Source organism: Mugil cephalus, chromosome 22, assembly GCF_022458985.1.
Source record: "Mugil cephalus isolate CIBA_MC_2020 chromosome 22, CIBA_Mcephalus_1.1, whole genome shotgun sequence".
NCBI lineage: Eukaryota > Metazoa > Chordata > Actinopteri > Mugiliformes > Mugilidae > Mugil > Mugil cephalus.
In genome coordinates, this window is record NC_061791.1 from 733,774 (window position 1) to 750,735 (window position 16,962).

Genomic DNA, 16,962 nt, shown 5'->3' on the forward strand with positions numbered 1-16,962 from the left:
TCATGTCCAGTGTTTTTAATGTACAGGTTAACAGGTAACAGTAAATATGCAGGTAGAGTAGATAAGGAGGTTACAGCACTACTCAGTGGCTAAGTCTGGACTATTACAACATTCAAGTTGATAAGTAGCACATTAAAAACCCACTAACATATGTAGAATATGTCGTACACCGGCGTTAGCATCGAGCGCACTCAATGATCTGTGATGTTCACCCTGGAGGAGCTTAAAGGAACCTTTAGAACTTTAACACCGTTTCCTTCTTCTCGATCGGGACCTCCTGTTATAATTAGGATCCAGTTGTGTTCTGAGTCAGTTTTCTTATTTTAGCTCAGGAAGTTTAATGTGGACACTCATTTCTATCCTTTGTTGAGCCTCCTTCTCCTTAATCTGCTGACATCACTGTAAAACAGGTGAAAAAACTCCATTTCCAAGTTAATTAATTAAGTTCTAAGTACAAAGACTGGAGGACCTTCATCAGAAAGTTCTCATCATTAACCCTCCAGGAACCAGGAGCCATATGTGGTAACTTGGTTCCTGGTTCCTCTCAACCATGAAGAAAAACAAGTGTCCTAATGTTTCTAATGTGATGATGTTGACAAGTGTCTGAATCAGCTCTTATGTTCTAATGTGACAAATACATGTTTACATTAGTTTAAGGACCAGGAACCAGATATGAGACCAGGAACCAGATATGAGACCAAGAACCAGATATGAGACATTCATTCATCTGGATTCTATATGAGGAACACTCTGGGGTTTATGTTTAGAGGGTATGAAAATGAGTACGAATCCCAAACCAGCCTAATTGAGAAACTCTGAGAAGATGAAAATGCTATAATAAACATGATGTCATCCTGGTCTAATGAGTCAGAGACGTCTCCACTTTACTCCCTAACATCTGTCCACACTTTGATTCATCAAACATCCTTCATGATTCTGAAGAGGCGGAAAAACGCCGGATAACCAACGCGTTTTGACTCATGAACACATTAATCAAGAATGAATGTGTTCATGAGTGAAGGCGGAGCTGGTTTAAATACTGACCGGTCTTTGGTCATTTCCTCCCTGGGATCAATAGACTCATTTATATATATTTTATGATTCATTATAATTTGGAAAGTAATTAGAGCTGGGTCTGACACAAAGTGAATTGAGTTGGAAAGTAGCAGAGCCATAACTATGGATCATAAATTAGTTTATCTGTTCCAGGTAAAACTCGTCCAGTGTGAATAGTGTTGATGTGTCTAATAAAAAGTGAATGAGAAGATATATAAAGATAAAAAGGTCCCTTTAAGCTCCACCAACGATAAAGTACATGAACCACATCCCACTGTTGATACACAATACGACGTCAGAGGCAGTCTGTGTGTGTGTGTGTGTGTGTGTGTGTGTGTGTGTGTGTGTGTGTGTTGTCGTAGCTGTTGCAGCAGAGGGAATGAGGCTAAACTTTTCACTTCCTATAACATATTATCACCAGTGAACTCTGGTGTGTTGACAATGGTCCCGAGTCCCATGGGTTGAACCATGTGTAGAAAATAAAAACTTCTCGGTGCGTAGAAAAAGTCGTGTCGTTTATTGTCCGTCGACGCTCTCCCGGCTCGTAGCAGCAAGGTTTGTGTTTGTGGCGTGGACATTAATAGCACTTTGAACATGTCGCGTACGCTGTTCATTCACATGGAGATGATTGGGGGAGGAGTTCAATGTTCTTCGTTACTGGCATCGCCTCTACAACACTGGACACAGGAACTAAAGAAAAATAAAAACACCTCCGCGTTTAAACTTCCATTTTATTCTAAAATATTTATACGAAATATAAAAACCAACCTTCTTCCTCCTCTTCTTGACTCGCACGTTTCGTTTGATTTGTTTTTGTTTTGAGGCAGTTATTGCTCCAGCGTTTAGTTCGAGAAGCTTGAACGGGGCTCAGTTTAGAGGTCACATCCGAATGTTCTTCAAACTACGATTTTTCTGTCAACTAAAAGCCAATTATTGATTCTGCTAAAAGACACTGAAACCATGTAAAAAACACTATAAAAATAAAGATATTATTACTCTCATACACCAAAAATAACAACTCGTTTACAGATTTACAACATAGTGACTTAAATTATTTCACATTTTTTGGTTTAAAGCAACAAATCACACGATAAAAGGGGAGACATTGATGTAGGAGTGAGATTATAACGAGCGATAATCCAGCAAGACTCATTTTAATTGTTGGCCAAAAGTGCCATCGTACCTCGTTTTCCATCATCTTCTATTAATTAATAAATTTCATTCATTGGTCTTTCTAAGAGTTTTAGTTGTGGGATTTCCATCTCCTAAGATAATAATTACAACGCCCATAATCCTCCCTGTTAAACCTTCATCTGAGCTGCATTTATTCAACGGTACAAAAATAAAACTTGTCTTAGCAGCACAACAACAAAATACTGCGTTAGCATAGCGTGCTAGCTTATAGGTTAGAATCTATCTATTAGCATTAAAGCAACACTGACCTACTAAAGCTAGAATTAACCTCAAATTGCTTTGTTGTTCTACAAGACTTAGCTTAGCATGAGCTTACTGGTCACTAGATTGATGTGTTAGCTTTTAACATGTGTAGCATGTATGGCTAATGTGTCTGTGAAGGTTTTCTGTCATCTAGGTCATGGTTTATATCCAAACATTGTTTAAAAAAATGTTTTTTTTTAGATGACTCTTAACTCAACAGGTGCAGTGGCTTTTTTAAACTATTTTTGGACATTTGTACGGCTAATGCTATCGATCGGATATGGAATGTCTTTACGTATCAGGAAGTAACGTTAACATCTGGCTAGTTAGCAAAGTAGCATCTTAACTGAGCCGAACTTTAAGGATTTATTCTTAAAATTTAGTTGTGTGGTTTTAATTTCATAACATTTTCTCTTCATCTGTAAATATTTTCATTATGACTTCACAATTCCTACATTAAGTAAAGCCACTTGTTTCTAGCTGTTCCTCATACACATTAATTAATTTCATTCATTGGTCTTTGTAAAAGTTTTAAAATAGTTGTGGGGTTTCCATCTACTAAGATAATAACTACAACTCCCATAATTCTTCCTGTTAAACTCTCGTCTGAGCTGCATTTGTTCAACAGTACAAAAATAAATATTAGCTAATACTGTGAGGTTTAACCGGATATCAAACGTGGTAACATATCAGGAAGTAATGTTAGCATCTGGCTAGTTAGGCAAAGTAGCATCTCAACTGAGCTGAACTTTTAGGATTTATAATATTTGGTTCTTTTGCCTTAACGTTAGCGGTGTGGCTAAACTACAGAGTGATATTTGGCGTGCTGACGTCACAAACCAAGCCGAGGTGTAAACCGAGGGTGTGACCAGCTAACAGTCATATTCCAAAGAACACCACGTTTAAAAAAAAAAAAAAAAGAAGAAGAAGAAGAAGAAGAAGAGCTTTAAAATCATGTAAGACACAGAAACCACTGACTCCAGTCAAACTACTTCTACGTCTCTGAGACAGAGAAGAAGAGGTAACAGGACAGTCTGGTTAGTTCAGAAACAACACGACGACGATGATGGTCGGCCGGTTTAAGAGACGTGAAGTGGGCGGGTCTGAGTTGAGTTCCATCATCGCCCGCCGACAACACGTGAAGAAGAAGCAGAGAAGAAGAAGAAGATACATTCCCACTCTCTGAAAGTTACCTTCCTTCTTTTCTTCATGCTCACAATAGTCCTGATTGGTTGTCCATCAAACTCAAAGCTCCTCCCTCCAGAGGAACTCGCCGTGTTCGCTCACTTCCTGCTTGAAGCCGTGGAAGCTCTCATTGGCCGGTTTCTGCAGAGAGGCGGGCCTCGTACAGGCTCAAGGCGTGATGGACGAACTCGTACTGCTCACCTGTCTGGATCATACCCCCTCTGCACAGGAACAAACATGAAAGGTCAAAGACACGTTTGTGGCCGGTTCATCCAAGAAACTAAAAGCTGAAACAAGAACATGTGAACTGCAAAAAAAACGTTTCCTCCAAGTCTTCGGCTCTGAGTCCCATTGTTGATACCTAAAAAATGTTATTGTTACTGTAGTGGGTACCGAATGTTGTCATTGTTCTCTTGTGTAAACAATCTACGTTATTTCTGTTTATGTTATTTTTATTTACTCTAAAATATCATAAACGTCTGGCTGAGGGACTGATGATGAAAATGAGACTTTCAGATAACTCAAAATGTTTATTATTGTCCCATCAAATAAAGAAATTTAAAAATTTTAAATTGTGGATGGAGTCCACCTGAAGGTCACATGACTAAAGTCTGATAATGACCTGGACCTTCTAAAAAACTAAATTAATCAGTTCAATTTAACTAGAAAACCTGGCTGATTTCATAATATATAAAGTAGGAAGTAATTATAGGTTGGTTGAATTAGGTAAATATTCATAATTAAATATTAAATACGCAAATATATTGAAAATCAATAACAACATATTGATAATTTTCAAAAATATTCAAAATTTAATTTAGAAAATTTCAATATCTTAATTTTTTGTTGTTGTTGTTGTTTTTTATTTATTATAATTTCAAAAAAATGAAGCCCAAAGAAACTTCATGGCGGCGGCCATTTTGGAAACGGCTCCTAGATCTTGGATAAATCCAACAGGGGGCAGATGACATTTATTTAAATTTTTTACAACAGGTTTTTCAGGATTTTTAGGTCTGGTTATGGGGCAGGAGAAGAGTTTACAGTTTATGTTGTTATTTTTTTTTATTTATTCATAGTTTTGTCGTGAAGGGGAAAACAAAGACTCAGACAGAAAAAGGACCATAAAGTGTTTTATAAATTGTGATTTCTTCTTTTAGACTAATATTCAGATCCTTTACGGACTAAAATATGCATTTTGATGAGTATATAGCTACAGCTTATGTTACCTGTCGGCTCGGAGCTGGCAGGTGATGCTCAGGACGTCAACAACTCCCTCCAGCTGCAGCTGTCGACAGCCGATCGTCGTGGCGATGAAGCATCCCGTCCGTCCGATGCCGGCGCTGCGAGTATCACAGCGTTAGAGTCACTTCAGGTGTTTGTTTCCGTTAGAGGTGAAAGGTCGCAGTGATTCCTACCTGCAGTGGACGATGACCGGACCCATGGTCGGGGCCGTATGTCGGTCCGACTCCACGTCCGTCATCAGCTGCAGCAGAGGCAGCGCCGAGTCGGGGGTTTTGTGGTCGGGCCACGATGTGTACCAGTAATGCTGCAGGACGCGGGTTTGATTCCCACACTGGAAACAACAAGACACAAGTATAAGACACAAACCTGGACTCTTCGAATAACCCGATACAGAGGGAATGTACGTGACGTCATCTGGTAGTTCTATGAATCTTTGTTGAGTCAAATTGTCCTTAATTTGATCTGATAATCCACATGTTTCATTTACGCCATGTTTTTACCACCCGGGGGGGAAGTGATGTTAACGTAAACCCTGTATAAACCAGATGTAGGGGTGTGGTGGTGATGTGCTGGAATAAATCTATATTTCTGAATCAGTGATCGCTGTTCAGATGTGAACTCATTTGATTGCGTCTCCATGGAAACGGTTCATCACTACATTCACACCACTGATCAGCGTGAACGTACCTTGAGCGTGAGGCTGCGGGTGGTGTAGTGTTCACACTCTCTGATGCTGTTCACCAACACCTCCACCTTCCCATAGATCCCTCTCTTCTCCGGCCAGTAGAGGACGCACTTCTACGGAGACAAAGATCGAAATGTCTTCTAGATTAGAGAGTAGAAAACAACCTGATAGCAACTAGACCTGAACCCAGAGTTTCTAGAAACACCACAGAGTTCACATGTTCTCCAAAGTAAAATACAACCAGGTCCACTCTGTTACTCTAGTGAATCTGGCTCCAAAATGCTACTGATTCACTACAGGAGGCAACGTACACACAATTCAACCTTTGGACATTTTATTTCTCCTGGACGTCATCACATTCTACCACTGAACTCATTATACGATCCAGAAGAAGATGGAGATTTACACATGGAACTCCCCAGGACCCCAGCCACCAAGGCTACATGCTACATAGCAATGCTAAGCTACCAGCCACCAAGGCTACATGCTACATATCTATTCTAAGCTAACTTTCACTACAAGATGGCTGACTGATATCTGTAGTACCATCACTAGATGAGTGCAATGGAAAAACAGTGTGAAATATTGAGGCTCAGATTCTATGAGTCCAGTCTCCATGTGGTTCATAGTCGATGTAGAATCATGTCAATAGACTCTAAAGGACCCAGAAGATGATAAAAACTAGATCAGTTAGATCTTGTTTTTGGATTTAACGAAATATTGAGACATCGGAAGAAATTCTGATGTGATGACTTAAGTGTTTTCTCTGTTAGCTGAGGCTAGCTGGTTAGCTGTAGCTATGTGATGCTTGGTACAATGCAAACTGTAGCTTAAGATGGCAGTTAGCATGGCCAAGTGAAGCGGAGAGGATTGTGGGTAATGTCCCCCACCTCGTTCTTCTCCTTGAGTTTGGTGATCATGACGATGACCGGCGCCTCCTCTTGCCACGCCATCTGCCAGAAGTCGTTGACCGTGTTCACCATGGGACCCTGAGTGGCGATGAACGCCTTGTCGTCGCCAAGGTAACCCTAGGACAGGAGCCAATCACACGGCAGGGTCAGTAGGGAGGATTTAAGACCTACCAGCATCCTCTGTGATATTTTCTCCAACAGAAGTGAAGTTATTTGGGTTTTATGGGGGGGAGACACCACATATCCACCTCCTTCCCTTTCATGTGATGGATGCTTGTTTCCACTCTAAACTTGGCACAGTGTCGTAGGTACAGTAGGACAGGGAATTTAAATACCGCCTCTGTTCTCCCAGGACAGTTTCTACCGTTTCCTGGCAGGAAGAAAGTCCATTGTGTGAGAGTCCGAGAGCGACATTACAGACTCCTGCAGGAGTTTAGTTGAGTCAATGAGGGAAAGGGCTGCCGTCGCCCCAGACGTCTAATAAAGTGTCCAGAGTTTAGTTTGGAGGTGGTTTAACAAAACAAAGTGACAGCATGTGTCACTACTCACCCGTATGTAGTTAGCGTTGATGTAGGAGCTCAGCTGGTCGTTGCAGCTCTTTGACTTCAGGATCACTCTGGAATGAGGGTCTACGACAAAAAAAAGAAAGTTTAGATTTGACATTTGAATTTAGAAAGACGGAAACTGGATCAGCTGCGTATATGATGACACCTGCACAATGCATTCTGGGATACCTGGCTGTACTGAGTGTACACTCTTGAGTTACAGTCAAAGACTAAAAGTTGGACTTTAAAGCCATTAAGTGTTCGTCTCGACTTGCTTTGGAGCTCATTTTGGACTTCATTTAACTCACTGGAGGTGGCAACTGACCATACATGAAGAGGTTAAGTTTTGAAGCTCAGTGTGGCGTCTCCAGGCGTCGCCATCTTGGCAGCGGCTGACTCCACCAAACTCAAAGCAGCCACGCCATTTAATTCTGCAGAACTTTAAGCCTGGATACCGTTTAAACTGATCTCCTGTACAGTTGAAGGCCTTGAACGCCACATGCCTGGAGGAGGCCGAGGTGTCCTTCAGACAAACTACCCTCAGACACAGTGACCCAGGGGCAAATACAATGATGGACATTTAAACTGAGCTTTTTTCATTCACTTATTTGACTCAATACCCCCCCCCCCCCCCCCTCATTGTTGGCTTCACCCAACGAATGATTGATAATCCAACGACCGTAATGTCCCGGGCAGTGACGACCAAGTTGCATCTTTTGTCTCTCATAAGCACCTGAACTCAGACTCAATAAACACTTCTGCGATGAAACTGGAACACGGGAAGGAGTTTGACCGACAGCGGCGCTAAGAGAGCATTCCTTTCTCTTGATTGGCCGGACGGAAGGAAGGAAGGAACACCTCCCGCCAACTCCCCGCACTGATAACCCCGCCCACCTGCAAAACAAGGTCGCCCAAAGCCAAAACTGTGACTGTCCCGTTACATAACACCTTGAGAACAGACTGTGCTCTGAGGAGGATGTATTGTTCGCCAGTGGAAGAGGGCGGCGTCATATTAGCCGTCCTTGGGGGCTGTTGGCCTTTGACATCAAACCCCTCCTACACAATTAAATAACTTCCTGGTGTTTTGGAGGTGTTGATGATTCTTAGCAACGACAAAGACAGAGGGAGAACTCACTGGGGAGTATGGTCTTGTATCTGTTCTTGGTCCCGTGGTTTGGGACGTCCAGCTCCTTGGGATCAATGAAGTTCATCGGAATTTCCTGAAAAAAAATGAGGGAAACACAAGATTTATAGTATATTAATGTCGATCTATATGTCCATATACACAGGCTGGCCAAAAAAACTAAAGCCTGAGCTCAAAATCCAGCACCCCCTGGTGGATCATTAGTTCATCTTATTATTAGTTCATCTTCATTATCTTCAACAAGTTCTTTAAGACCAACTGATGCAACGAGGAGCTTCTCATTTCTCCAACCACAATGTGTAAAGACACATCCTGTGGTGGGGGAGGAGATGTTAGTCTGGTGGAGGAGATGTTAGTCTGGTGGGGGAGGAGATGTTAGTCTGGTGGAGGAGATGTTAGTCTGGTGGAGAAGATGTTAGTCTGGTGGAGGAGATGTTAGTCTGGTGGAGGAGATGTTAGTCTGGTGGAGGAGGAGATGTTAGTCTGGAGGAGAAGGGTCAAATCATTGGCTGCATCAAGCAGAGGAAACATCTAGAAACTACTGAAACTGGCTTAAGACCTTTATTCCAGACTGGAAGGATAGTGGAGAACCATGTTCTACCAGGAAGAAATAAATCCTGATTGATAGAGAAACGTTTGGAAGAAAAGCAGCAGTAGAACTCAGGGCTGTGTTTAATAGTGGAAGGAAGAACATTTCACACCAGGGACAATGTGAAGGGAACTCAAGGGACTGAACAGAAAACCACTGATCAGGGAGGACAACCGGGATAAAAGGCTCCAGTCTGACAGGGAGCAGCACAAAGACTCTGGAGACATGGGGGGAGGTCATGAGGTCTGAGGAGTCCAGACTGGACCTGGTCCAGAGTGATGGGGGGCAGCAGGGGAAGAATTCCACCAGGATTCATGGGTTTCAGATAGAGAAAGAGGTTCAGGGAGCATGAGACCAGACCAGAGTCCAGACCAGAGTCCAGACCAGAGTCCAGACCAGAGTCCAGACCAGAGTCCAGACCTGAACCCCAGAGAGAAGGTTTGGGATGAGCTGGAGACTCAGACTCTGACATCATCAATACAAGATCTGTACTAAAAACACTGGAGGAAATAAATGTAGGAGCTTCTTATTGAAACAGCCACTAAAGTAGCTCCATCCAGATATCAGAGCGTGACCTTTGTTTCTGGCCAGACTGTGTATATTTATTTATAATCCGTTAAAGTACGAGGGAGACAAGGTGCATGATGGGAGGGATGTAAACCCGTGACCTCCGGCAGTAACTCACTGCGAACTCGGCGTGCAGCCTGTGCGTGTTGTTGACGATGTCTCTGAGCTGTTGCCGGGTCAACGGTCGCCCGGCCGACAGCAGGTACTCCCTGGCCGCTGCCTCCCTGGGGGTTACCACGGCAACGCTGAGGGGCTCGACAGCCCCGAGGGCCGACATGTCCAGAACCAGAGAGACGTTGGATCCACGTCTGCAGAGGAAGGATGGGAGAGAAGGAAGGAGGGAGGAAAAAAGATTTAGAGCTGGAAAAGGCTGAACAGAGAGTTACTCTTCCTTCCTCAAATCTGAATCTGACACAAGCTACAATAAATCCCTGAGAAAACAAGAAAGAAAGAAAGAAAGAAAGAAAGAAAGAAAAGGAGTATGGAAGAAATGAAGGAAGGAAAAAAGGAAATGAGGTAGTAGGATGGAAGAAGAAAGGACATGGATAAGGAAGGAAGGAAGAAAGTTGTACGGAAGAAATGAAGGATGGAAAGAAGCAAATAATAAGTAAGGAGGAAAAGAAGGAAGGAAGGAAGGAGGAAAGATGGATGAAGGAAATGAAAGGAAGGAAATAAGGAATGTAGGAAGGAAGGAAGGAATGTAGGAAGGACATGAAAAGAAGGAAGGAAGGAAGGATGGATGAAGGAAATGAAAGGAAGAAAATAAGGAATGTAGAAAGGAAGGAAGGAAGGAAAGATGGATGAAGGAAATGAAAGGAAGGAAATAATGAAGGAAGGAAGGAAGGAAGGAAGGAAGGAATGAAAGAAGGAAGGAAGGAAGGAAGGAAGGAAGGAAGGAAATGAAAAGAAGGAAGGAAGGAGGAAAGATGGATGAAGGAAATGAAAGGAAAGAAATAAGGAATGTAGAAAGGAAGGAAGGAAGGAAAGATGGATGAAGGAAATGAAAGGAAGGAAATAATGAAGGAAGGAAGGAAGGAAGGAAGGAAGGGAATGAAAAGAAGGAAGGAAGGAGGAAAGATGGATGAAGGAAAGGAAAGGAAGGAAATAAGGAATGTAGGAAGGAAGGAAGGAAGGAAGGAAATGAAAGGAAGGAAATAAGGAATGTAGGAAGGAAGGAAGGAAGGAAGGAAGGAAGGAAGGAAATGAAAAGAAGGAAGGAAGGAAAGGCAAGAAGGAAGGAAGGAAGGAAGGAAGGAAGGAAGGAAGGAAGGAAGGAAAGAAACATGCATCCATCAACCAATCAGGACATGATGTGTCAGTGGTTGCTAAGCAACAGTGAGGCTATATTCAGTCTATGGAGACAGGAGACAGTTTAGAGACATTGAGACATTATTACTGGTTGGACACCTGATAGTTTTGGTCCTAAATAGTTTTAATGGAAATAGTTGTAAATAAGTAAATGTGTTGATCAGCTTTAAAAATGTCCAGGATAGATTTACATTCTAAGTTCTAGAAATGTTTGGTTCAACATGTTTGTGGTTTTAGCTCCAACGTGTTCACACAGTTTGACAGAATGAAACAAGTGTAAAGTAGAAAGTTAGAGGGTTAAATGTTGTCACGTATTGTTTTATTGTTTTAATTTAAATTCCAGTTGTGCTGCTGATTAGATTTTCTTGTGTGGTGAAAGTGGGCGGAGCCTGTGTGTCTGGCTACGTGTCGGGACGTTTCCTGCGTCTGATTAACGTCTGGCCGCCGTCCAGCGTGGACAACAACAGAAGAGACACAGACACCAAGAAAAACATCCTGTTCTCACTCTGAGCCTCGGATCTTCCTTCCTCGTTCTACCTCAACCAGCTCTCACACTAGGAACCGGGACAAAATGGCCGCCGGGCTCTGAACCTGTGGACGTGCCGCGAGTCGGACGATGTGACGCATCGTTTTCACATCCACAGACTGAGTCTCTATGAGACTGAAGAGAATAAACAGCAGGTCCACTTTAAACTGTCTCAGTGTTCACAGTGTTGGATCCGTTTGGTTTTAAAAAATTCCGGCTCCATCAACACATTCAGTCCATACATTCACTTTAACCAGACGCTGCAGGTGAACAGAGTCAAATATTTAACTAATACAAATCCCCATGAAACTTCTCCAGCTGATTATTAACAGAAACACAATATTCTGTGATTTATAATTAAATATGCACTAATTTGCATACGTTTCCAGAACAGAAATCTGAATAATGGATAAAATGAGGTTCCAGCCTCTTTATTACATTTCCAGGTATTTTGTATTTCTCTTTATATTTCTCCATAAATCACAGATAAATCTATTTTCACCATGTTTTTAGCAGTAAAATGTTCCATAAATGAGGCTCTGAATGATTCATGATGAATCCGTCTGTAAATACCTGCAGGACGTCGTTAGGAATAAATGTGGAAGGTTTCTGGCTCATTTTAAAGGTTCACATTGTGAAATCATGGATATTTTTATTGGAAACCACCATGAACCAGAACCAGATCTACTCAGATCCTTCTAAACGCATCATATCATCACATCAACATATATAATATGAAAATATCAGATCATTCCAGTGTGAAACATGAATGATGATCGTCTCCTTTAACAATCCTGGACGTCCTCTCTCGTCTCCTTCATCTGCCTTTTCTTTCTAATCTGAGCTGTAATTTTCTTCTTATATCAGACGTCACATTATATTTAAAAGTCGCTCTCAGATAAACTCAGACTAGAGGCAGAATATCAGGTCACATGACGCTTTTGAACCAATCACGTCCAATGAGAGTTTAGCTTCAGATCAACCTTCCTACACTAATAGACAGGATACGACCATATTTGGACCTGACTGATTCTGCAGCAGATAAAGAGCTTCACAACGGTTCCTCATAGACCAGATAGAGACGAGGCGACAGCACAAAGACGACTTTAGACAATTTAGGAGGAAATTAGAGGATAAACATGAGAAATTAACTGGTTTGATAGACGACGTGTTAATGAAATAGACCAGTGGGTGTTTTCACCTGGAAGCGTTTGAAGATACTCGAGAGATATTTTATTTTGACGCTTTGAAATCTCTCGTTTTGTTTGATCACGGAAGAAAAAAGAAAAAAACAGAATTACAGTGAAATCTGTCTGAAAACTTAAACATATTTAAATAAATTTAACTGGATTAAATGTGAACAGCTGGACACTAACAACATGTTGCAACGTATTCCTTCAGTGAAACGTTTTAATCTGGGTTGTGTTTTTTACCGTATCTACCGACCACATGGTGGCGCTGCTGCTTATTTACAAGCAAACTCACCTTTCCTGAAGTCCTGCAGCAGGTTTCATCTTGAAGGGGGAGGGGCAGGGCTTTAGCTCGTAACTGGCGGTTGCTGGGGCAACACTGGCGGGAGGGGCGTGGTCTTCACAACTGATGACACGGACAGGGGCGGGGCTACAAGGAGATTAATTAATGAATTAATTAATTAAAACTAACAATAGCGAGTAAAAGCGTTTATGAAACTGAATCTCAGTTGTTTTTGTCGTAAACTGACCTCGGCAAAGGGACGACAGGAGGAGCGAGGCGGCGGCAGGCTGTGATTGGCTGCTGCTGGGGAATGGGCGTGGCTACAGCTGGAGGGAGCTCAGCCTGGACCATGCTTCCTGACGTCACAGCCTGCGCAACAAGGACGCGTCAGAGACTCAGGCCATACTTTATTTATTAAACACTGAATCAGATTAATCTCAGTGTTTTGCTGTGGATTCATTTCCATTAATCGCGATTAAATATCAGGTTCAGAGTCTTTTTGCTGCAGATGCTTCACTGGGTTCAAATTATTAATCACATTAATCATGATGATGGATTAATCTGAGTTATTTTTTTAAAGTTTACCTTGGTGCCCTTTGACCTCTGGGCGGAGTCTGGGGGGACGGTCGGGCTCAGGTGGACGTCAGGGGGCGGAGTTTTGAGCTGTCTGTCAGAAACCTGAACCTTCTCCTTGAGTCGGAACAAAACCTGGAAATGAAATAAGACAAAAGTATTAAAATAAAACATCTTAACCTCAGTAACTATTCAAATATGAATTTATCGCCATGTAAATGTAAATATTGCCACAGTGTTGATTAACATTTACAGAAAATGTTCAAAATATTATTATTACGAAACTAAATGTTACAAATCTGGGAAAAATAAAAAGAATAAAGAACAAAGAAACAGATTGTGAAGCTGACTCTGGTTTCTGTGACCTATGGCGCCCACATGTGGACAACACATCACACTGCAACTTAGACAAGAACAAATACTGAAGGAATTTACTTTTTTTTTTATTATTTAATTCTAGGTAATTTACCATCAGTATTTTAAATTGAATGAATTTCACACTAATAGTTGATTCTTCTTCTAGTGTTTTGTTTTCATTTATTTATTTATGTGTTTTACCATCAAGCAGGTGATGACGATGATGAAGACGGTGAAGAAGAGGACGACGGCGTAGAAACCTTCTCTGCTCCACACGTGGTCCCTCTGTTCACCCTGCAGCACGTTCTTCTGCACAAACACAAAGACGAACCGATGTGATTATAAGACCAGAGCTGTCACATATTCCTCATCTATCAGGGTCCGAGCGGATTTATTTGATTTATGTGGCGTGTTCCTTTAGAGCTTCCTGCTGTAATAACACCACAGAAGAAGAGAAATGATGTTAGCGGCTGATCGATGGGACTTTAATCGTCCTATTAAACTTTCAGCAGCAGCACTTTGCTCTCTAATAATCCAGAATTCATCCTCTCTGTCTCCACGGCAACATGTGAGGCTGCGGTTACCACGGAGACCGGGGAGCAGTCACACACACACACACACAGACACACACACACACACACACACACCTCGGTGGAGACCTCGGTGATGCCGAAGTGTCCCAGGTGGCGATGAAGAACCCGGACGTTCAGTGATTGGATGACCTCCTCAGCGGGGCGGGGCTCCGAGACACCCGGCCTATCAGAGGACACAAAGAGCTCGATGCCATTCTTCTTCTCCTGCAGGAAGAGACGCCTCGTTAACCACTCAACCAATTAATCAATTAATCAGCCCGTTAACGAGTCCTCGGAGGAGACTGTGTGATCCTCATAGACCGACTGACTTCAGTCAATTAAAGGATTTTCTGTGAGAACTTCTGAACAATGAACAACAGGAATAAAATATCTACTGATTTAAGAAATGATTTAGTTTCCACCTGAAGGACTGAACATCATCGGCTGCTCTGGTCTCTGTGTTTGTTTTAGCTTTGAGCCTAATGGCTGATGCAGATTGTTCAGGTGAGATCAGAAACTCTGGGTTTTATAGAATTAATCTCAGCATTAATAGAAAATGGGTTTAGTTTAGTTTATTGGTTTAACATAAATTAAGTTACAAATATGTGCAGAGTGAGAACGAAGCCTTCACATAATAATGATAATAATAATAATAATAATAATAATAATAATGATAATAATAATAAATGATAATAATAATAGAGCTGAGAATGATCCAGTCCGCTAACACTGGCATATTTACTCTGAAGCTGATTAATTTGAAATAAATAAATGAAATGAAAAATGAAGAAGAGTTCTTACATTCAGCTGGTTGATGTGAACGTGTCCTGCAGGAACGCCCAGCGCCGCCGCTACGCCCTCCCGAAACCAACGAAGAAGACTGACGTTCAGCCTCCTCACATCCACGGCCAGAGACTGAGGACAGAGACAGAGACAGAGACAGAGACAGAGACAGTTTGTGTTTCCTGTCCGTTACACTGGGAAGATTTCTCATGACAAAAGCAGAGGGGAAAAATAAATAATGAATAAAATAATAATAATAAACACATAATAAAAAGTAGAAAAATTCCCCAAATGACAAGATTAAAAAAAAAAGGAAAAACAAAATGATATAGAAGAAAATTAATAAGTAAAAATGAATAATTAAACAAAATAACTAAAATAAAAAAGTCCATAAAATAAAATAAAATAAAATAGTATGGGCAAGTGAAATCAACCATTATAGAAAAAATTAAAAAAATTAAAAGTTAATTAAATGTAATTTAAAAAAAAACTGAAAATTAAAAACTAAAGTTATATAAAATAAAAATGAATAACTAACCAAAATAACAAAATAAAATAATATGACCAGTAAAATTGGGGAAAAGAGGAAATAAAAAATGAACAATAAAATGGACATGAACGTGTCTGTTTTTTGTCAAAGCACTAATGTAGACAGCAACGTATTAAATAACAGGTTTGATGTTAATCACAGAGAGAACGGACCCATAGACGCCTCAATCAGCTGATTGTCAGAAATAAATCATCCTGAAACTCTTCATCCGACGGCTCCTTTAAACACAATTAGAGCAACGATTGAGGGTTAAAACCTGCTTAGACTCATCAGGGCTGAGGTTTGTCTTAGTTTAGATGTTCAGGGTCCTCACAAAGGCAGAAACAGGAGCGTGTGTGTGTGTGTGTGTAGGCGTCTGTTTGCTAATGGCTGCAACAACAACATGTTCTGCAGCAACTTAATTCAATATCAGCAACAACAACCACAGGCAGACGGACTCATGATGTTATTATCAGCCTGCGTCTGGTCAGCGGCGGCTCTGTGGAAACACACCAAGCTCCTCAGGTGGAAATAAAACCACGAAGACGGAACAAAAGACGGATAAATAACCAATCAGCATCAAACTATTTATCAATAAACTGGCAATAGACCATAAACCGCAACAGATGTAAAACATAAACCGTTTAAAGTCGGAAAACAGGGAATAACGCTGTTAATCAAAGAGCTGTAAAGTGTAAACAGACATTTTAAATCACACAGTGAATCAATAATGAGAATAGTCTGAGTGGAAGTAGATCAGCCGGGTCAAATAACATCGATGAACATGTGATCAGATCCAGAGCTGCAGGAAATCAAACCAGAAGCAGCTTCTTACCCAGCGAACATGGAAACATGTTGATCCTCCGGCCGAACGCAGCGACCGGTGCCTGTCAGTCACAGCACGGGGACGTTTCGCTCCATTTCCTGATCTTAGTCATTCCGTGATCTCTGATTGGTTTAGAGGGGGAGGGGGGGGCTCAACCTGCCGCCTGATTGGCCGTTGTCCAGGTAATGCCATTATCCCGCTGTGCTTCCTGTCGGGATCAGGTGCTATTTCTGTCCCACACACACACTCCTGGTAATAAGTGCTAATTAGCCGTTAGCCCTCGGGTCAGTTTGGGGGAGTGGGATCAATTCTGAGGGGGGGGGGGGGGGGGGGGGGGGGGGGGGGGTGGGGATCAAAACTCTACAAAAACAAAGATATTAGCTGAGCTCAACTCATTTATATCCACTATGTTTTATATTTTTACTTTTTTAAGAACAAAAACAATAGTTCTTGTAAATTTCTAAACATAAAGACTTAAATGTTTTCAATTTAAGGCGTTTAGAAAAACGCAACTGGAAATGTAGAATTTTGAGAAGTCACAGTTAGCTAGGAACAGCTGGGAGGCTAGGAAGCTAGGAGGAGCTATTGTTAAGTGGGAGACGAGGAAGCTAGGAAAACTAGTGTTAGCTGAGATGCTAAGAAGCTAGGAGGAGC

At 41.6% G+C, this 16,962-nt stretch overlaps 1 protein-coding gene across 1 annotated transcript in view; it reads right to left on the reverse strand.

Annotated features, from left to right (window-relative positions):
- The window catches only part of ptprr (protein tyrosine phosphatase receptor type R), a 22,863-nt gene continuing 5,901 nt past the window's right edge, over positions 1-16,962 (reverse strand). The window contains exons 3-16 of the mRNA XM_047575057.1: positions 14,972-15,085; positions 14,246-14,395; positions 13,800-13,907; positions 13,254-13,376; positions 12,916-13,037; positions 12,681-12,815; positions 9,480-9,669; positions 8,197-8,281; positions 7,066-7,145; positions 6,496-6,633; positions 5,608-5,718; positions 5,094-5,251; positions 4,905-5,018; positions 1-3,899 (exon numbers count right to left, since the gene is read on the reverse strand). Coding sequence (XP_047431013.1) covers positions 3,806-3,899; positions 4,905-5,018; positions 5,094-5,251; positions 5,608-5,718; positions 6,496-6,633; positions 7,066-7,145; positions 8,197-8,281; positions 9,480-9,669; positions 12,681-12,815; positions 12,916-13,037; positions 13,254-13,376; positions 13,800-13,907; positions 14,246-14,395; positions 14,972-15,085 — 1,722 coding nt within the window. The 3' untranslated portion in view covers positions 1-3,805. The remainder of the gene's footprint in view (positions 3,900-4,904; positions 5,019-5,093; positions 5,252-5,607; positions 5,719-6,495; positions 6,634-7,065; positions 7,146-8,196; positions 8,282-9,479; positions 9,670-12,680; positions 12,816-12,915; positions 13,038-13,253; positions 13,377-13,799; positions 13,908-14,245; positions 14,396-14,971; positions 15,086-16,962) is intronic.